We start from the raw sequence: 23,213 nt of genomic DNA, 5'->3' as shown, positions 1-23,213 counted from the left end.
CCATGACTGTGAAAGATACGTTATGCTTTTAGGTTTTGTATAGCTCATTGGCAGATCATTGCATTAGTAGCAAAAGGTTGTGGGTTCAATCCCAGTGAACGCACATACTGATAAAATATATCTTGTAATGCACTGTAGGTCACTTTGAATTTGGCAAATGTAAAATTTAACACTTTTTTTAGCTTACGTTTTGGTAACATCACTCAATTTGGTTCATTTAAAATCAGTCACACAATCTACTAATCTTTCTGAAAAAAAGAGACACTCCACTCACAGACGCAGACGACCTGAGGCGCATTTTTCCGGATTCTCGCGAAAGGACCATTGAATTTTAAACACTGTTTGGCCTGTGTGTGTAACGGTGATGATAAACAAAGTGACGTGGCGGTACGTGGTGATGAATGGTGAAGCCCGGGGCCAGCAGCACTGTGTTTCTGTGGGACTTGGGCGAGTGAACCCCATCTTTAACTCTCCATAAATCACTCTCTCTCTCTCTCTTTACCTCGTTCTCTCTTTCACTCAGGCCTGCTTGAATGCCAACAGGAGCTGCTCTCTCACTGCAGGCGAGGTCTCTCCTTTCTTATATTAAAGAGCAAATTCTGATATGATTTTGTGTTCATATGCGAACTGTTGTAGCATTAATCTTTCAAGCAGGCTATATCTTGCATGCCTTGAAAACGTCTACAAAAGGTTTTAGTCTGTTTCATAAACAACTTTTGGATGTTGGATTGCATTTCGGTGTATATTACGCAGAAACCCTCAATAAATAATGTATTATTATTTTTATTCAATCTCTTTGTCCAGCAAATGTAACAAACATTCGATAAGCCAAAAACACTTCTCTTGCATTTTGAAATCTAGTCGTTCATAAAGTCCGGTTTAGAGTCTATATTGTATGTATTGTATGATAATGTGCTAATGTATTTGGCCTAACCTGATGTGGAGCACTTTGGCTATAAAAGCACTTTGTAGAAGTGTACGTATGTGTATGCGTGTGTGTGCGCGCGCGGGCAGGCCGACAGTTTGTGCTGCGTAATTGCTTTGTCCAGTTTTCCACAGGGCCGATACGTGGCATCTGGTTACAATCAATGTTTTCCTCCGCCATTATGAAATTAGCTGCGCGGAAATGATTTGAAATGGCCTGTAATGATTTCTGATAGAAATGTGCGCCATTGTTTCGTCCTTTGAGATAAGCGTGCTGGTAAATAAATCACAACAAACGTAAAGGAGACTGATGGAAAGAAACATTCGCTTTGCCGCGCTCCAAGCCCAAGAACCGCAAGCGCTCAACTTTACAAGCTTCGTATTTTTAATCTTCATTCTTGTTTGTTTATTTGCAAGCTCCTCCTTCAGATATGTGCAGAGGGGACCATCGGCAGGCTTTGAAGACCCTTTTTGATCATTAGGTTGATTGCTGTTGTAAGCGCATTTGTGATGGTTTAATTAAACCAAGACCCTTCGCTGGGCCCCGGCGGCCCTCGAGAGCTCTCCTCCTGGAGGGTTTGAGGGTCTGCTCGAGGCACGCAGCGTTTCTCCGTGTTAAAGATGAAGAACAGATATTAACCGAGGAAAAATCAATGGAATGCTGAGAAAAAGTAAACTGTTACAGTTGGCAATTTGGGGCAAGGTTAGTGCGGTTGAAAGTCACCCCACAAACGCGACATTTTTGGACGAGAACACAAGTGATAAATGAAAGCGCGGTGCATCTCTCTATCTCTCTTTTCACACACACACACAGTATGAAGTTATAGAGGATGTGAGGGGTAAGGACAGGTGCTTGTGTTCTGCTCTGGTTCTGAGGGAAGAACAGATTTTTGTCTCACAGGCTTGTGAGGTCTCCGGTGTCATCGACACATTTGAAGTCGCTTGAAGGCTCTCAGAGATTCTTGTACAGATAATAAGAAAAGATTTACAAGCAAGCTACAGAATTAAGTCACGTAAATATAATAGAGACAGCAAGGCATTTATCATGGTTCTAGTTTTGCAAAGATTTTTGTGTATTTTTAACCTTTTAATATTACAAATATAGAGCAAAAATGTGAACAAACAGTGAGCAAAACTCATTACCTAAATACATGGTAATGGTCCCGAGTTTTTATCAGGGCAGCATCTTTTCAAAAAGTACAAAGAGGTACCAAATGTATACATGTCTGTACTTGAATAGTACATATTCGGACCTTTCTAAAGGCTACTGCCCCAGTGCCCATTTTTGGTCCTTTTTGAGAGTGTAATGATGATTTATAATGATCTATGAGTCCAAAAAATTTTGGTTTGACTTCATATGAATTCAGCTCACATAATTACATAAAGTAACCTGCAATTTTATGATTCAAACAGAGATGGCGATAGAGACACAAGTTACAGATTACAGCTTTGGGACTCTTTAAAGGGACACTCCACTTTTTTAAAATATGCACATTTTCAGCTCCCCTAGAGTTAAATATTTGATTTTTACAGTTTTGCAATCGATCAGCTGATCTCCGGGTCTGGCAGTACCACTTTTAGCATAGCTTAGCATAATCCATTGAATCTGATTAGACCATTAGCATCGTGCTAAAACTAACCAAAGAGTTTCGATATTTTTCCTATTTAGAACTTGAATCTTCTGTACTAACATTGTGTACTAAGACCTATAGAAATTAAAAGTTGTGATTTTCTAGGCTGATATGTCTAGGAACTATACTCTCATTCTGGCGTAATAAGCAAGGACTTTGCTGCTGTAACATGGCTGCAGGAGGCGCAATGATATTTCGCAGTGCCCGAAAATAGTCCCCAGCTATTGAATGTAACCAAGGGGACTATTTTCGGGCAGTGCGTAATATTGCTAACTTGTCCCTTTAAACCGTTTATAGTCGATGCTGCAAAAATGACCGCCCAAAGCGAAGTGGGCAGTCGTGCATTTTGGGTGCGCAAGACCTAATTTCGTGTGCATGTGCGGCTCCATAGTTACCATAGTTTGGTGTTTATAATATTAAATACAAATTTTAGTTCATTTTAGACTAAATTTGGTATACGCCTTTGTGAAAAAAACTCATCCTCAATATTTTTTATGTATTTTCTCAATAGAAAAAGCAGATTTTAATAGCTGCTTAATGTACAATATATCTGTTTAAAGAATGCATATACATTACTATGCAAAAGTCTTAGGCCACCATCACCAGCTTTGTTGTTTTAGCAAAGTTTTAATGTCCATCCATATTTATATTCACTCTTTTTTAAGATACAAACAGAAAATACCGAAAATATGGACACAAAATTAAAAACATACAATTTTCAGAACTAAATTGTCAGTATTTAGTGTGACTTCCCAAAACACATCTTGAGCTTTTTTGAGAAAACTGAAGTCCTGAAGTCATTGGATTAGAATTAGAAATTAGGATTTAATTTTATTTAGGTTTAAGAGATCCTGCAGCTGCCTGCTATTGCTCAAGTGGAAGGGGAGTTTAACCTAAATACTTGACACTCCAGCTTATACGTTTATATTGTTTTTAATACTACATACACATTTCCTGTATTTTCTGTTTGCATTCTAATAAAGAGACTGAGAAATAATTATATATGTTCACTATACAATTGCAAAAACAACAAATCTAATTATGGCATGGTGGCCTAAGACTTTTGCACAGTACTGTATACAATAGACATAACATTTGATTGTTTTTTAAGGTAAACTATATTCAGATCTTTAATCTATAAGACCTATAGAAATTAAAAGTTGTGATTTTCTAGGCTGATATGTCTAGGAACTATACTCTCATTCTGGTGTAATAATCAAGGACTTTGCTGCCGTAACATGGCTGCAGGAGGCGCAATGATATTTCGCAGTGCCCGAAAATAGTCCCCAGCTATTGAATGTAACCAAGGGGACTATTTTCAGGCAGTGCGTAATATTGCTAACTTGTCCCTTTAAACCGTTTATAGTCGATGCTGCAAAAATGACCGCCCAAAGCGAAGTGGGCAGTCGTGCATTTTGGGTGCGCAAGACCTAATTTCGTGTGCATGTGCGGCTCCATAGTTACCATAGTTTGGTGTTTATAATATTAAATACAAATTTTAGTTCATTTTAGACAAAATTTGGTATACGCCTTTGTGAAAAAAACTTTATCTTTAATCACCCATCTCATGAAAACAGAGGAAGTCCGCAGGGCGGTTAGCGGTTCTTAATAAAGAAATAAAAGTACTTCAGACTGCACGCAATAAACTTTCTCGCTGGCCTCTCCGGTTCTCATCGTGTCCCCGGAGACGCGTTCATCTCGCAGGTCCATTCCTCCTGTGCTCAGGTTAAGGGCTGCGGCGTTGACCTACTATTCCTCTCATTTAATATTCCTCCTACTGCTCTTCACACGTTAATTGGGGGAGAAGGAATCGCTCATTAAGCCTCATTTCATGTACACATATTCATTAGACTCACGGCTGGAGTGTCAAGAAAACGCAGGCTGGCCTCTTTTCTAGTTTGTTTACTTTCTTGTTTATTTGCAGGTGTATTTGTTCATTTAAATTGCCCTCTCCTGCAGCCCCTCGCGTGTCAGAAATAAGTGTGAACGCGACCAGATTAGTTCTGTTTGTTCTTTGCTTTTAATGTTTACAAAATTAGTTTTACACTCGGTGAAAGTTTGTGGATCTTAACATCTTGTGGGTTTTGTTGGAGCTGTGGCCTAGTGGTTAGCTCACAGACACTTTAGGGCTGAGGTGCTTATATTACCAAACCTGTCTTTCTCCGTTGCACGGTACCCATCACAAAAAAAATAACAAAAAGCTGACAAATAAAAATAAGATGCAAAGCTATCAACCATGACAAAAATCTATTTTTAAAAGTCAGTTTATTAAGATATTTTACATCACGATTATCAACTTGAGTGTTTTTTTGGGGGGTGGGGGGAGGAGATGGACCTTCTCCTTAAAGGATTAGACCATTCTCTTAAAAAATCGGGATATATAATTCACCACCATGTCATCCAAAATGTTGATCTCTTTCTTTGTTCAGTCGAGAAGAAATTATTTTTTTGAGGAAAACATTGCAGGATTTTTCTCATTTTATTGGATTTAAATGGACCCCAACACTTAACACTTAACTCAACACTTAACAGTTTTTTCAATGGACTTTCAAAGGACTCTAAACGATCTCAAACGAGGCATAAGGGTCTTATCTAGCGAAACGATAGTCATTTTTGACAATAAAAATAAAAAATCTATCTCCGGTCCTGTGATGCGCCAGCGCAACCTCACGTAATTGTGTAATGCCATGAAAAGGTCACATGTTACATATATGAAATGCACATTTGCGGACCATTTTAAACAAAAAACTGACACAAAAACATGAATTAATATCATTTAACATACAACAACGTTGGAACGGTCCTCTTTCTCCACATTTGTAAACACTGGGGCGTAGTTTCGCATACATCATCCATGACCTATTGACATGATGACGCATTGCGTGAGGTCGCGCTGGTGCATTACAGGACCAGAGATAGATGAGAAGTTGTGGCTTAAAAGTGCATATTTTTCATTTTTCTTGTCAAAAATTACAATCGTTTCCCTAGATAAGACCCTTATGCCTTGTTTGGGATCATTTAGAGTCTTTTGAAACGCTGTTGAAAAAACTGTTACGTGTTGAGTTAAGTGTTGGGCTCTATTAAAGTCCATTAAAATAAGAAAAATCCTGGAATGTTTTCCTCAAAAAACATAATTTCTTCTCGACTGAACAAAGAAAGACATCAACATTTTGGATGACATGGTGGTGAGTAAATTATCTGGAATTTTTTTAGAAAATGGACTAATCCTTTAAGATTAAAGGTAAAGCATAGATTAGCATCAAATCAACAACACATTTAGCACTGTGCAAACAAAGTTCAAACTCAAAATACAATGCGTAACTCTGCTTAGTTTCTCAAATAATCGGCTCTTATTAAAAATGAATCACTTTATGAATTGCCTCATTGCCGTTTGAACACTCCATTAGGCCGTTTTGGCGTGAATTACACATTTAGGCAGTTTTAGCTTGACCGGACTAAAGATGCACTCCCAATAATCTTGAAGTACTACTCTGCAACTCAGTCTTGCAAAATGTATAGTGCCGACATACGGTTGGTTTCTGAATAAGAGCCGTAAATGTGATTGCATTCAGATGCACCATCGCTGTGGTTATGCATTCACTCAAACTAGTGCGCTCGTCTAAATGCAGAATATCCGAGTCTAATAGGCCAAAGATCAATGCGGTGGCACTTTAATAGCTCCGACTGCACCCTTCAGACAGGACTATTTCTTTCGTTTACATGCCAGCATTTACATTACATCTTCCAGAGCAGCCAGAACGTTACTCTACGCTCTAGTCTGCATATGGCTGTTAAAATGTAATATACACTAATACCCCCTCGTTCACTTCCACATCCAACCTATTACTGCTTTGGCTTTTTATTGTCCTGCTTTCATCTTTTCTGTGTATATGTGTGTGTATCGTGGGGGTTAGCTAACTAACATTGCTCCTTTGCACAAAGCACTTAATGAGCTCGAGCAAAGCATTTCCTTTTCGGGGCCTGGTTTTAATGTAGCTTGTTATAATGCGAGCCAATGAATCGGGGGCCCCGTGGACCTCAGGTTTTGGAAGTATAACCCCTGAGAATTATTTGAAGTTGAAGAGCGAAATTAAGAGGTGATACGGAACGACTTCTGTGTTATATTGCTTCCATCGACTTTGGTGTTAATATCGCTTGTGGTTTGGTGGTAGGAAGTTTGCCTGCTTGGTTAAACTTTTGTTATGGCGGGTGGCGAGCCAACAAAATTAAGGAGGTTTCACGTCATTACTGTAAGTTCAGCTAGAAAGTTTTTAATGTGTGTGTGCTGCTTAGCCGAGCAAAAGGTGCCACCCCCATCCTAGGATGATGCTTCGTGGTTGATAGATGGTTTCTTACAGGTTTAAATTAAGTAAACCTCAAAGGTTTTGATATTCTACTTCATAGATTTTGCTGCGGTCTTATGTTAAATCCATGGGATTTTTTTCCCTTTAGTGTGGGACTAAATGTGACCCTGTCTATGAAAACCCAGCCAAAGTCATTTTTTTGTGATTTACTGTTTTTTAAATAAATTCATCCTACATAATGTAAAAAACATAGTGTGAAAATATAACCTTAATATCTTTAATATTGACTGGGTAAGATCATGTCAAAGAAACAAATGATTGAAATCAAACTTTGATGCTCTAATGACCTCAATCCAGAAATAATGTTTGGAATTGATTTCTTTTAATGTTACAACACATTTTAAAACAATGTTACAAATCATTTTGTAACATCAAAACATTTAATGTTACGAAATATTTTAATGTCACTTAATATGCACCTATTAACCGATTAACCCCTTCAGACCCTGAGTCCACTGGAATGGACATCACGTTATGTGGTTCAAACCAATAAAAATTCAGATCAACCAATCAAAATAAGGCACACCGATTGAACAAAAAAATCAGGTCTGAAAGGGTTAACGATTTGACATTTCCACACCTTTGGTGTGTAAGTGTGTGTTAGTACATGTTAGCGATATACAAAGGTAAAAATACCAAAGTAAACGATTATTAACAAACAATTTAAACCATGACTCGAACACAAGTTTTGAGCAGTGCAGAGTAGCGCTTGATGTTTGCCACAAATGTGAAAAAATTAATTCTGTCCACTGCACTTTTTTTGACCATTGCCAAAATTTCCAACCGTGTTCTCTGGTTCGTTACTTAGATTTGAGTGAACTAACATTCAGCCAATCACAAATGAGTGTTATGAAGCGCATATTCTTTCATCATGGACTCCTTTACATTTTTTGCAATTTGGGGGACCTGTCAAATGCACTTTTTAAAGGCGCAATCAGTAGGATCTACCCCCATCTAGTGGTGGAATTGTATTTTGCATTCAAACGAACAGTGCTTACTAGCTCCTCCCCTTTCCAAATGCGTGTTGCAACTACGGTAGCCATTATGTTATCGCTGATCTCCTTGTCCGTTTCAGCTGGTTCATGTGTTTGAATGAAAACGTGTTGTGGAAACGGGTTGGTAGGTTAGTGCTTTTTGTCCCTGTCTGCTATTAGTTTATCAATACGGTGGAACGATATGGATGCGTCCTTGGACTTACCCGTTCAATGTAAGTAAAGAGAAGAAATTCTAAGCTTACAAAGAAAAGTCAGATCACTGGCAGAGGCCATTTAACACCAACGAGGACATATTTATGAATAAAGACATTGATTTTGATTAATAAAACACTTAAAATCGTACTTATTGCCCCTTTAAATTCATGTCACGATTGAATTTCTATGTTAAGATTTGACCGTACACCACGTCACAACTGGACGCGAGTGGTGCGACATGACAAAAGACAATGGAACCCATTAAGAATGAAGCATGGTCATCAAAATAAAGTATAGCTGTTTGCATAGGTCTTAATATCCCAAGTCTTGCAAAGTTATTTTTCAAATTTGAGTACAGTATATCACAAAACAGGTTTCTGTAAGCTTTCTTGCTTCCTGTAAGCTATCATGGCATATTCCCAAAACTGCCACTGGGTGCTATAAAATGCCAAATGATATTCTATATAGAATGTATAGTATGAATGTATTTACTGTATCAATTTGTTTCACCTGAGAGCTGCCTGCTACGCCCCTGGATACTTGCCTCACGAAACACCTAAGTGATTTAAACTAAAGTTAATTTGTCATGGGTACGGATTTGTGTTTGATGTGAGATTTGTATATCTAAAAATATCAAATTGATACTGATGTTGTAAAAAGTGCACTAAGTTCATTTTTAAACAAAGTTTGAACTTGTATAAATTAAGGGCTTTTAGTATCGTACAGTAAAAGTCTAAACATCTCTATGTGTTTGAGCGAGTTCTTCAGTCTTGTTTTTCCTCTGTGAGATGCCTGTGATTGGATTGTATCTCACAGCTATAAATACCACCCAGGCGTTTGGATCCCCATGCTTTAGGGCTCCCCCGGCGCGTCCTGTCAAACACTGCCATCTTGTTGGGAATAAATGTCTAACTGGCAGAGGGGCGATTCGTCTCTCTCAAGCTTTTTTCTCTGGCGGGCTAACGCTCCATCATGGCCTATGTGCTCAGCTTCGGCTCTGATGTCTTCCTGTTCTCCTCCTTCTCTTAACTTTCTCATTTCATGTTTTGCCCTCTCGTGTTGTTTTTCTTAATTCTCTCCCTTATCTTTTCATCAGGATTTTTTTTTTATCACAATGTGTTCATGATGAAATTACGCTGATAAATAAATCATTTCTCAAACATATCTAGATAATATTGCATACAAAATCAAGTTGAAAGTAAATGTATAGTAATAATACATACAAACCAACCAACCAACCATGGGTTTGTTCATACCCAACTACGGATCAAACCATCCCAGGGTTTGTTTTAAGCCTGTACACTTGTCACCAAAATCTCCCCTCTCATCATGACATTATTAATCTAGTGCTAATAAAAGGACTTCAAAACAAGCTCAAATAATTAGCTCTTGCCCATCTTTTAACATTTACTCTGACAATTATGGTGATTAGTGGTGCGCCTTGATCTTCATATGCAAATCTGCGTATAAACAAACCTATATCAGTGTTTGCATGTGGGCTTTCACAGACACGTACCTGACAAAAGCACTGCGCCGCTTTCGCACACAAAATTACCCCCTAATTGGATCCCTTTGAATATTCAGGAGACGTCCCCTCCGACACATGTACGAAATAAAAACTAACAAATATGTGGGGGCAAGAAAATCACATCGGGGTTAAAGGCGCTGAGGGAGATACAGTAGCCTTCTTCCTCTCGTCCCCGTTCCCGGCATCTGTTCATCCATATGGAACGTACGGTAAAATCCACCTTCTCTGGGAAAGCTGAAATTATGTCAAGTGATTCGCTAGGAAAAACTGGCTTAAGAGGAAGACATTTCATCTGTCTACCAGGACAATTTTAAAAATATAGGTTAATGGACAAGATTGACAATATTTATTTTTTTTACACTTTGGATAGACAAAAGGTTGGCAAACAGACAAATAGTAGTATTTTTACTCAAATAGATTGTTCACGGAAAAAATGTAAAATTGGTCATCATTTACTTTCATCATTTAACATCATTGAAATGTATACAGGTTCGAAACAACTTAGTTCCAATGTTTGTTACCAAACTGTGTTTGATCACCATTGACTTATATTGACCACTCTGAACTTTCACTTTGTACAGTGTAGTTATTATACCTTATAAAGTTTTATGGATATTTTTAATACAAAACTGCATTGATTGCCCTCAGAAGGCCTTTATTAACCTCTTAGAGCCGTGTGGATTACATCTGTAAAGGATGGATGCACTTTTTTGGGCTTCAAAATCTAAAGCACCATTTACTACCATTAAAAAAGCTTTGAAGAGCCAGGATAAGTTTTAATATATTTCCGATTGTGTTCATCTACAAGATAAAAGTAAATATACATCTCGGATGTCTTGAGTAAATCATGGGGTTATTTTGGGGTAAATACTGTATCCCTTTACGATTGACAATGCAATGCACTGCTTTGCTCTTTTTTCCTCCTCTTTTATCATTCTCTCTCCTGTTCTCTAATGGTTGTGATGGTACTCGAGTTTCTTTGTTTGAGACCAGTAAGTAAAGCCTTTTTCCAGAAACTTCCCATTGTCTTTATTTTTAGTGTACTGCAAATAAAAGGTCCGACAGATGAATAATTGATTGCGTCAAAAGCACTTTCCTTTATTCTGGTAGTTTATTTATTTATCTGTTTGTTCACTTTGTACTCTCAACCGATAGATGTGTTCATTCGGGTCTTGTGCTTACATATTTTGCGTCTCAGAAAAACGTTCAGATTTGCAAAAAAATTATTCCCGTACTGTCCGGAATCAAAAACATACACTACACTTTCATACAAACAAACACATCCCATTGTGCTCGGCCTAACGCTCACCTACGCACACACAGAGCGTATCATTACTCGTGCACATTACAGTGAGAAGAGACAGAACGAGGGCACTTTGTAAATGTCATGGGCCGAGGGCTCTTCCACCCTCTTTGCTGGATGAAATAAAATGAATTGAAGTGAGCACTATCAGCTGCTGCAGCAAGATAAATCTGTCGTTTAAAAGGGACTTGCAATTAGGCGTGCATGGGCCGGCAGGAGGGCAGCGTTTCAAGAGCTTGCTACCATTAACCTCCTTTCTATCGTCACGTTGACCTGGGATGTGTAGTTTTTAGTTCCCCAGGCTTGAATGGTGGCATTGAAGAAAAGAACTACAATATAGAGGTGATGTGATCATTGGGACCCAGTCTGTGAAAAAACGCAGCTATAGTTAAGTTTTCTATAATGTTAAAAAGATTGTGTGAGAATACAATCTTGATATCTTTAATATTGACTACGATCATGTCAAAGATTGAAATCAATATGAAATCAATGACTAAATTATGAGATTTTAAGATGGATTTTACTGAAAGGGTCACATTTACCATTTAAGTCGGCATTTACCGGCATTTATTTTATTATAAACGGTTTCATCTGACGCTCGTTCGTTGTCGCGGTTACTTGTCTGGTCGGAACTTTCCTTCCGGTCTCTGTTTGTTTATTGGTCTAACTAGTGGCTAAAATGAACTTTGGAATAAATACATCATCAAAAATAACAAATATTGTTGTTTCCTAAAGACAAGAGGAGACAGCGATCATAGATCACCGCTATGTTAGAGAAGGTTTGGCAGCCAGTTTGTAGTAAACATTGTATACATTATACTACATATTTTATGCAGTAAAGTTAGCTCAGTCATTTTTTATTCACTTTAGCTATGAAATATGAACAAAGGTAATCTACTTGTTCTTTATTTTTCTTGTTATCTGAAATAAACTACTCTAAAAGGAATCTTAGCGGAGTTTACCGGAAGTTGCGCTTGTTCCACGAAAGCCGTTAGTGTTGTTCCTGCTGAAACCGTCTATAGGGAACATTGGCTGGTACGACAACACTTAACTCTTTTCCAGCCATTGATGAGTTAACTCGTCAATTAAGAGAAAACGCTTCCCTGTCAATGACGTGTTTTTCCGGCAATTCGTATTTCCACTATTATCCAGCAGGTGGCGGTCTTGACCAACTTATAAAACCCGGAAGCAACCCCTTAGGTCAAACAGTAACCGTGGGTTCACACCAGCCACGTTTGAGGCGTCAAATTTGCGTATATACTGCGTCTAGTTTGCCGCTTGAACATTTTGAGTTTACTCGCTTCATTCGCGCATGAAAATTATGCGTGAAATTCTAGTCATCGAGACATTCATGCGGAAATGCACGTCATGGGAGGGCCTTCCATAGGCTACGGCGACTCTGCTAGCTTCCTGTAATCACGTCACTACTAGAGCAAGCTCCTGGTTAGTTAAGGGGCTAATCAAACCAATAGCGCTTTAAAGGCTTGGAAACGCAAGGCGCAACGCACTGCCTTTTTTTAGAAAAGAGCAGTGGGACGTGGCTTTTTATATTGCTAAGCAACCACTGAGTCAGCTGTCTTGTCAATCAAATATTGTAGCGTGAGCACTCTTTTGCTGTTAACTGTCATATTAGCAGAAACTTTAAAAAGAGGGCCTTGTTTGGGGGTGAGAGGTGCACAAACACGCAGGAGAAAGTGAGCGAGTGGAGTCTGGTTCTTCAAAGCAACTGTAAACTTCCCTCACCACAACGTAAGGCCCGCCTCTCCCCTCATTCGATTGGACAATGGAAAGACGTGAATGACGTCGGGCGCTTCTCCGCTCTCAGCGCTCCTTCAAAAGCGCTTGCTGCAGCTGGCGGCAAAAAACGCAAGGTGTTTCCCCCTGCCCATAGAATATCATTAAAAAAGGCGCCTGCAACTGCCATAAACACTTTTGGTGTGATCGACCCCTAACGCGGCACGTTTTTCCGCCAAAGGTCACATTTTTCAACTCGCGCCTTTCCAGCGGAAACACTCAATTCAAACCATTCACGCGGACTAGATGCCCGAATGAGGCATAATCGCGTCTACTGCGCCGCACTAAATGCCAAATTTGCGCCTTGAGACCTCCAGATGCGTGTCAACGTGTCTTTACATTGACTTAACATTGAAATCACTTGCGCTTGATGCATCTACCGTGGCTGGTCGCAGCATTAGAACTCTGTGTATAATTTGATCATCGCTCTGAATCTGATCTTAATCAAAAGTCCTACACAAAAAGCAATTATCTAAGCTTTTTACTCAACATTTTGCATTTTTGAAGAAACCTACCCATATTTGAGAGGTGATATAAAGAAATAACAAGAATAAACAAATGAAGGTAGGATGAAAGGTTTTTTTTTAAAGCAGAGGGTCTGTTCTTTCATTTGATATATTGTTTGTTTTTATATTTGAAGAAGAAAATTTTTGTGAAAACTATAAAAAATGCTGGCGCTGGCAACTTTTTTTTTAAACGCTGGCAGGGATGTGGTCATTTATTGTTTCATGTTTAAAGTCGCCACTACGTTTGGGTTTAGGAAACAGATACACCATTGCACCCGACAACCACGAACCCTAATGTGGGCTTTTAAACATTACGACGTTCTTCACCTCCAGCGTTATCTCGCAGTTCAACTCGCACCTCTCTCTCTCCGCCGTCCCCTTCCGCTCACCCCTTTTCTCACCCTATTCTTCTTTCTCACGCACACGTTCCTCTTCACACTCTATCTGCGTGACCTTCATCTGCTCGCCACTTTTAGCCGGCACCAAAAACTTAATCACATACTGTCAACCCGTAAGGAGAGAGAGAGAGAGAGGAGGAGGGCCGCTCCTCTCTTCTTTAATGCCCTTTGCAGTGGTGCTGAAGAAGGGGGAAAATTTATGGCTGGTGGGACAGGTGGGGTATGAACAATGGGCAGAAAGAGTACGGGGTTATCTGGTAGGGTGCAAGAGAGAGAGAGAGCGCGACGGGGAAATCGATGTGACCCGTGATACACTGTCATCACAATTCCCACCCCAGCCGTCCTATTTGTCTTGCGTAGGGAGCCCTGGACGGGCCGTGTCAACGCGTGCGAAGAGAGGACCCAGCCAGATTAGCTCAGGTGAATCATGACTGCTTCGTCTCTGCCTCTCGCTCTCTCTCTCTGTTATGGTTGGAGCAGTGTGGATATAGTTTGTGGCCTGGTATTGTGGGTGTGAGGCGTTGCATAGGGCTTGTGGGTAAAATATGGATTTTGTGTGTATGTGTGAGTAGGAGATTTACAGCTGTTCAGAAGCTTTGGACACAACAGCTTTTTGTTTCATTAGAAGCGCACACTTCTGCTTACTGAGGGATGGCCTTTATAATTTGTAACTTTAATGCGATGTTTGGGTATTCTTACCAATCCCCTGCCAGTCAGATTTGAGCTGATATATAATATAAATGATATATCAACATTTCTATTTATCATCTTAACACTGCTATTCATCACTGACCTCATGTTTTGTATTTTATACATCTCGTAGATGAGGCTCAGTTAGCATTGCCCATCCAGAAGCAGGGGTTCGAGAAACTTTCTCTGGGCTCTCAGCAACTTCCTCCAGGCTTCCCCGCACCCTTCTTGTTTGGAGACGGCCTCTCTTCTGTGGAGACGTTGCTCACTAACATCCAGGTAAATCCCTTGTGTGTTTATGAGTGTTTATATGAAAACAGCTTGTTGGTATTTGAGGGTCTATATTGGTGTATTAAAGTTGGGTGTGTTTTGTGTCATGTTGGCGGCTCAGGGTCTGCTGAAGGTGGCCGTGGATAATGCCCGTGTGCAGGAGAAACAGGTGCAACAGGAACGCAAGGAGTTAAAGATGGAGCTGTACAGAGAGAGAGAGATAAGAGAGAGTCTGGAGAGACAGCTCACCTCTGAACTGCATAGCCGAGGTAGGTATACACGCATGGGGTTCAGTAGGAGGAGGATGTTAAAGTGACACACGATAATTGAACCGTCGTCTTCACTGTTAATGTATATAATTAAAACTACTTAATATAGATGGTTTCATCGGACGCACGCGATACACGTCTGGATCCGAACCTTACTTCCGGTTTCGTTTTTTTAATGGTCTGACTGGTTGCTAAACTGATCTCTTGAACAAATGCCTCGTCGAAAATAACAAATGTTTTGGTTTCCTAGGTAATCTATGTGTTGTTTTGTTTGCTTGTTATAGAAATAAACTAAGTTTAAAGAATTTGTTGTTATTTATTATTAGCGGAGTTTACCGGAAGTTACGTGCGGACCGCGACAGCGGCTTGTTTATGTTGTTACCGCTGAAACGGTCTATAGATTTTAAGGTTGTGGCGGTCATAGAACCTGAAAATAACAAAATTGTATGATTTCCTGCACTGTAAAAAAATGATATATCAACATACACAATATTTCAACCCAATCTCAAGGAATTTTGTGGTATAGTCTACAAAAATATTTGATTTGTTTTAGTGCTGGGCAAAGATTAATCGCGATTAATCGCATTCAAAATAAAAGTGATTTGTAACATAATATACAATACATATTGTATAATATACAATATTAAATGTATATATAAATTAAAAAATTCTGAAATGTATGTATGTGTGTGTGTTTAAATATACATAATAATTACACACAGCACACACACACACATATTATGCGAAAATTAACTTTTATTTTGTATGCGATTAATCGCGATTAATCTTTTCCTAGAACTAATTTATTTATTCATGTTCAGACACAATTTCCTCTTTTTTCATGTAATTTTATGTATTGGTTTCTTAATATTTTTTCTTTTTTTACCATTGTTGTCGCTTGGGGTTAGAGTTAGAACGACTTTGTTAGGGGCTGTTCACATGTCAGGCCTAAAAACGCGTGGAAACGCTAGGCTTGTAGGTTTTTTTCACATGACCTGTGGTGCGCTTGCGGCATTCTGAAAAGTTGAAATGTTTTTAACTCGATGCGGTGCGGACAAGGCCGAAAAAAACTAGCACGACACAACAGCATCACTTCCATTAAAAGCATGCATACCACGCGCCTACATTTGAAATAACAAAAAAAAGACGCAATATGTGAATCACCCCTTACATTTCAGACATCCTAACCCGAACTTTAACCCCAAGCGACAATGATTTAAAAATTGAAGAAAAAAAAATGAAACCAATAGATAAAATGACATCCTAACCCAAACCCCAAGTGACAAAAAACAAAAAAGTTTAAAAATAGAAAAAAAGTGAGAAACCAATACATGAAATGACACAAAAAATACAAAGTTGTGCAGGGACACGAAAAAATAAATAAAAATTTGTGCTCAACGACACACACAAAAAAAAGAGGAAAATGGCGTCCATAAACATAAATAAATAAAATATTTTGTGCCTATACCACAAAATGCCTTGAGGTAGGGTTGGGTATTTTAATGTTACTTAACAAAGTAAGTTAGAAAAACAAGTTGTCTCAATTTATCACAAGTCACAACTTAAAGGGGTCATAGTGTGAAAATATAGCTTTTTCCATGTTTATGTGCTATAATTGGGTCCCCAGTGCTTCAATCAACCTACAAAATGTGATAAAGATCAACGCAGTAACTTCATTTTGAGAAACCATTCTCTGCAAGCATTTGAAAAAATAAGTGATGAAAATTTGGCTCCCCTTGTGATGTCAAAAGGGGATAATACCACCCTTAACCTGCACTATCCAACCAAAGCACTGCCATTTAGTGCAGAGATCAACTCATTTGCATTTTAAAGGACACACCCAAAAATGGCACATTTTTGCTCACACTTACAAAGTGCCAATTTTAACATGTTATAATAAATTATCTATATGATATTTTGAGCAAAAACTTCACATGTGTACTTTGGGGACACCAAAGATTTATTTGACGTCTTAAAAAAGTGAAATGTCCTCTTTAAAGTAGGTTGAAATGACTTGCAGCATGAAGTTTAAACAACTTAATTATGGTTTTTTACTGTGTGGAAAAAATAATAATGTTTAAATATATAAACCGTGACATGTCAAAATTGTCAACGTGAGCCCTTTAAATTAAACGAATAAGGAATGAATCAATTCCTAGTCACAAGATGTAATACCCCATAAGTCATAATTTAATTTTAATACACATTAATGCATGAAGATCTCTCCAACAACATGGCAGAAATTTACGAGTTTATACTGCCAATTCTCTCTCTACATCACAACCAAACCGTGTCACGAGTGGATTTTCTGCCAATTCAACTCCTGCCGTATACGCCAAGAAATTAAGCCAATTATTCAGCTGTATAACAACTTCGACAATATGTACAAACACCTCAATAATTTATTAGCCATGGCTGTTACAGCGTTTCTTTTAGTGCGCACATTTGTATGGTGGATGATCTGGCCAATGAAAGGCGAGTAATTAAAGGTGTAAGGAGATGTTTAACACAAACACAAAGTGAGTATGTTCTGTATTAATGCTGCTCTGCCAGACTACTGTCAGTGTTTCAAAGGCCTGTTAATTGCTGTGAATCCATATATACACAGAGATGATTATGTTTGCACATATTCAATGATTGTGTTGTGTGAAAACATTGTGCTGTGTGAAGACGATGTGTGGCTACAGCTGTTCTGTTGGCCCTGAAATATACTCTATAGTAGGTTCTTACAAATGTGTTGTTTTAATATTAAACTTACAAATATTTCCAGCTATTTCTTAATGCATTGACCATTGGTAATTAAACTACAATTACAAGTTTGATTTCAATCTTTCACGATCTGTCAGTATTAAAAATGTCAAGGTTTAATTTGTGAACCTGGTCCACTTTTACTATAAAAAATCATGTCAAATAAGTCTTCTTCAAACAGTTACCTACTTGTCAACATGCCGCATGATTTGAGATAACACGCAGAGATGTTGCAGTACAAGTTAGTCTGAAAATGTAACACTTACGATTAAAACAAACCTGAAAGTGCAATACTTTGACAAATTTGAGTGGAAAAACCTTGAAGTGATGTATATAGTTTTGAAAGCTGTTGCATGTAGCGCACCATATGTTTGTGTTTTGTTAGTGATAATGAGCACTTTCAAGTCTCTAATGTGTGAATGTGAGTCTACGGCATTGTCTCCTTATGTTTACAGACACCATGCTGAACGAGTGTTTGTTCATACCTTTTTTTCCTTTCCCTCTCAGCAACTATTCAGAAGCGTCTAAAGAAGGAAAAGAAGGCAAAGAGGAAACTGCAGGAGGCTTTAGAGTTCGAGTCCAAGAGGAGAGAGCAGGTGGAGCAGGCTCTCAAACAGGCCACGTCTCCCGAGAGTCTCCGCATGAGTCTGAACGGTGAGACGTCCATCTAACCCGACGTAACACAATAGTGTGACGTGTGATAAGCCAACGAATTACAGGGCAGTGTTAGTCGGTTAGTGTCTACATTTTTCATGATTAACCCTGTTAAATGGTCCAAAATCTTGTCAGTAGGTGTGTTTGAGTTCATGCAACGCAGTAAAACTGGCAGGTGGATGACATCAAAGTACTGCAAGAGCGATTTGAAAGCAGACTTCTCCTTATGATTTCTCGAGGCACAATTATTATTAAAAACCATGTGTTTTAGAAATAAAATAAAGTTATTTACTTTAATAATTGTATAAGTAGTAAAACAATACAAATGCAAACAGGGAAGAAAATGCACTCTCAGTTTAGAAACATGTGATTATTTTCTTTTTAATACAGATGATGGTGAGACATGATGACATTAATCATGCCAAAAAATTATGATAACTGATGTATTTTTCCATCGCTATGTTAGTGATTATAACGTTACTTAGCTAAAAGTTGTTACATTTAAAATTTAGTTCAAACTTCATCTGTGGCTTGTAAACAACTTTTTGGAAGATTTTGGAAGAATATTACTGTGGGTTCACGTTTGAGGTGTCAAATTCGCGTCTGTTGTGTCTAGATCAAGCTCCTTATTGGTTGACGCGGCAAATTTTTCCTCCAAAATTCCAATTTTTCAACTCATGCGTTTCCTGCGGCAACGCTCAATTCGCGCCATTCGCGCAAACTAGACGAATGAGGCGGAATCACGTCTACAGTGCCGCGCTAAACGCCTCATTCGCGCCAAGAGACCTCCAGATGCGTGTCAACGCTTCTTCACATTGACTTAACATTGAAATCACTCGCGCTTCACGCCTCTACCGCGGCTGGTGTGAACGCAGCATTAGGCTTTCCTCTGGGTACACACATATCCCTACTAATACAATTTTGGCTGTATTGTTTGTATCTGTTTCAAAAATTGTGCTTAAGAAATTTTGTGTTTGTCCCCCCTACTGTTAGAAGAAATTTACATCCATGAATATGCCTGTCGATTCTTGCCATGCTGCATAAAGTCGAACACACCTAGTGTGATAGATTGGTGATTAAAAAACCCCCCTTGGATCAACAAATCAGAAAAGTCGATATACCATAGAAATATAAAACAAAGCCAAAAGTTGCCTTTACGACTTCCACAAAATTATTCTCCCTATGCTTTTTAAACATTTTATGTTTTACAATAAAGTATAGAGTCATGTACTCTCTACACTTAAAAAAAAGCTTTGTAATGTTTACATTTAGGCACTTGGCAGACACTTTCATCCATAGCGACTTGCAGTGCATAACAAGGTATACATTTTTTATCAGTACTGTATATGTTCCCTGGGTTCAAACCCATTACCTTATGCACGTTATAATGTTAGAATATTGATCAATATGTAAAAAGATTTGAGGAAAATAATTTCGTAAGGCTGCTAAAAAGTGGGTGATCACTGTCGCACCCGTGAAAATGTTTAGTTTAGGGTTTACGAACTTGTTAGTACGTCATTTTACACTTAAATCTCTCGTTCAAGTCTATCCTGTGATATTCTCTCTCTCTCACCATATCTGTATAGATCTTGTTGTTCATCTGTTTTCCCCATCAATATTTTCATGAAACTTGCCGTTCTTTCTCATATTTCTTTGTCGGCGTCGATATTGGTATTTCCGTCTCAGTCATAACTATTAGCGATGCATTAGCCTCATAATCTCGGTTGAGGAAATGGAGCCTGATGTTTATCATAAACGCTGTAAACGCGCTCACTTATCAAGGCTAAACCGGTTTCCTAATCGTTCGCTGTTGTTTTGATTACACTTGTTTAATTGTGAATATCTTAACAGAAGCAAAATATGAACGGGGGAAAAAAAGTAAATTTGTAAGACATCTGCGAGCGTTTCCACGAGTGCCAGGGCAATTATGGCGGGCCGGGGCTGATTAGACATGAATTCATTAAGAAAAATGGCCTTTGTTTTTCCTTTCATCTGAGAGTGCGAAGGGCAATGCCAAAAACAGATCTGGATTTTGAACGTCTGCTCTGACGTCACATCTCTTTTGGGATAAAGTTATTTCCTTTTGCCCTTACAGAGATTATTTCCATCTGCAATTCACGGCATTTAAAGTTATTACCCATTGACATTTGTCACAATATAAATGGCCGTCTTAAAATCAAATCAAGAATTTTGAGGACAAGAACCTACTGGCAGGTTTACTTATAAAATAGACTAACTGTTTGACTTTCTTGCAATTTTAGAGGCGGTGATACCAGAGGTGAAGTCTGAACATAATGGCAACCAGCAGGAGAACTCAGCTGTACAAGGTAATAACGTCTTGCATGTTGTATGAAAGCTACAGGTGTATTACCAAACTACAAAACTCAAAGTAAAGACCTGACATCATGTCAACAATGTGTTTGAATGAGGGCTACACATGTCTAAAGTACAAAAGATGCGACTGGCCATGTGCCGTACACATGGGCCAGAATCCCCCCTTTCTCGGCTCTGGGGGCCACAGATAGGGGTCCGAAATCTTTTATCCTTAACAAAACTTCCAGAACAGTAACCATCTCTCAACTTGTCTGATATTGTGTCGCTTTGAAGATGTCCAACTCTTTCAGGAGGGATGCGATTTTCACGCTTCCTTTCCCCGAGATCTATTCACGCTTTCCTTCTGCACGCGCTCTTATCTCGGTTCCATCTGCCTCTCTCTCGCTTCCCTCCGAGCTCGCTTCCCAAATCTGGCCAAAAGTTGCGTTTGATAAATGGGGCCTATTATCAACACGTCTGACAGAGAATTAAAGAGCCGCTGCTGTACATCTTATTGAAATGTGAGGCTGGGGGAAGGTGAATAAATACATATGTTTACAGAAGCTGTAGTGGAAATGGGATGCAGAAGTGCTTTGCTGAAAATGGGCGAAATGTTTTTCCCCCATATAGCCAATTTCACAGTCTGCAAATGAAGAGACGTTCATTTTTCTTCGGGCTTTGACAGCGGCACTGTAACAGAGGACCGCTAAAGCTTTTGTAGAGCAGATTTTCATTTCTTAAGGGCGGCCCCAGGGTTCACTCGCAGTGTAAAAGGGTCATCGGTGGGTGATCGTAGATTTTCTTTTCTTTTTTCATTCAGAGACAACGTTTAACCCAAATCTGTGTCTGATCTCATGTTTCAAAGTCTGTAACTTACAACTAAAGGTCAGATCTACAAAGATCCCAAAGATCAAAGACGTGCAAGCCTTAGCAGACGGAGAAATATAGCAACTGGTATTTTGTAAGCACACATCTGGAGACACAATAGTGCATGCCCTTGTCCAGTCTCACGAGATGTGAAGTAACCGTTGGCTTTTTAAAACTTCAGTGCTCATAAAATCCTGAAAAGTGGATGTGTCTCAGGAAAAAAAGATTTTGTGTAGGCACCAAGTGGCTACCCAACTCAAAAACAGATTTATTATGGTACACAAAGAATATTTAAAATATCAATTAAATTGCACATTTAAATGGACACAAAAAGGAAATCAACGACAAAGGGAAAGCGCTGCAATGCCGCTACGACCAATAGGAGCAGAACGCAGGGATTTGTGTTAGTGAACCGGCACAATGTCCCTGACCTTTACAGCAAAGAGCAGAACCAAATGGATCAGACGTCACCTCTATAACATAAGGGTGTAAATGAGTCACTTGGATATCAGATTGTAACTGCTGTGATCGGTAATGATTGATCTGGAAAGTTTTTGTCATACTATATGGTACAAAAGGAAAAAGTTAAGGTTGGAGAGTGCCGCAGGGATGACATAATTTTTTTCCTTAGACTTCTGGATTATCGGAAAAAAGTTTATGGCACTTACACATTAAGGGCCCTATTTTAACGATCTGAAACGCAAGTGCGAAGCGCAACGCGCAAGTGAGTTTGTGGGCGGATCTTGGGCGCTGTTGCTATTTTCCCGGCGTGAGAAATAACTCTTGCGCCGGGCGCAAATCAATAAGGGGTTGGTCTGAAGTAGGTTCATTATTCATAGGTGTGGTTTGGGCGTAACGTCAAATAAACCAATCAGAACGCTATCCAACATTCCCTTTAAACGCAAGGGCGCAAGTTCCATGGCGGGTTGCTATTATTATGACGGATTTACCAGGCGCACGCCAGGAGCGGTTCACAGCCGAGGAGACCGACGTCCTTGTACGGGGGAATCCCACGCTTGCCAGCATAAATCGGGCACGCCGTGTAACGGGAGGTGGATCTGCCTCAGGACTTGACGCCAGCAGAGGACATCGCTGCGTCCACCCTCACCGCTGAAAGGGTTTGGGGGCTTTGAAATCGGACCCAAGAAATGCAAGCAAGGTCCAACCCCAAAGTACTCTTACAAATCAAGTTCATATACATTAAGGTTTCTTATGAAAACATTTTAATTATTATTTACATAAAATAAACGTAATACAGCCACACAACAAAGTTATGAAAATATTTTAATCGTTATTTGCATGAGAATTTTTTTAACACAGCCACACAATAAATAAAAACTATCACCACAATGCTCACCACTATGATTCCCCTTATCTCGTGTATTAATATTTTTAAGTGTAACAATTTATGATTTGCAAAAATAACTGTTGCATCTGTGTAGATTAGATAAGCAAAGTGTATGCGCGTTGTGCACCCTATACATTATGGTCAAGCATGCGCCCTTAAAATAGCATAATGAACAACGCGCAACGCGCCACTGACTTTAAACTTTTTTTTTCTGGTCAGTGGCGCAATTGTTTTTTGAAACTGCAAAATAGCATCAGGGATGGTTTGCGCCAGAACACGCCTCATTTTTTGCGCTGAACCACCCAGGGAGCGCAAGTTCATTCCCTAGTTTGCCGACGTGCTTCTGTGACGGGAAAAACCCGCTGTGCGCCGGGGGGCAAAATACGAATGATACATGCGTCACGGACAAAGTCAAT

General features: G+C 39.1%; 1 protein-coding gene across 3 annotated transcripts in view; it reads left to right on the top strand.

Annotated features, from left to right (window-relative positions):
• Positions 1-23,213, top strand: part of dacha (dachshund a) — a 177,614-nt gene that overhangs the window by 141,569 nt on the left and 12,832 nt on the right. For all 3 annotated transcript variants that reach the window (XM_065287297.1, XM_065287295.1, XM_065287294.1), the window contains 4 exons: positions 14,462-14,607; positions 14,720-14,867; positions 18,123-18,269; positions 20,531-20,596. In XM_065287297.1, the coding sequence (XP_065143369.1) occupies positions 14,462-14,607; positions 14,720-14,867; positions 18,123-18,269; positions 20,531-20,596 (507 nt within the window). The remainder of the gene's footprint in view (positions 1-14,461; positions 14,608-14,719; positions 14,868-18,122; positions 18,270-20,530; positions 20,597-23,213) is intronic.

This window comes from Paramisgurnus dabryanus, chromosome 18 (genome assembly GCF_030506205.2).
Source record: "Paramisgurnus dabryanus chromosome 18, PD_genome_1.1, whole genome shotgun sequence".
Classification (NCBI taxonomy): Eukaryota; Metazoa; Chordata; class Actinopteri; order Cypriniformes; family Cobitidae; genus Paramisgurnus; species Paramisgurnus dabryanus.
Note: the sequence above shows the minus strand (reverse complement) of the source record. Positions and strands in the feature narration are given on the sequence as shown.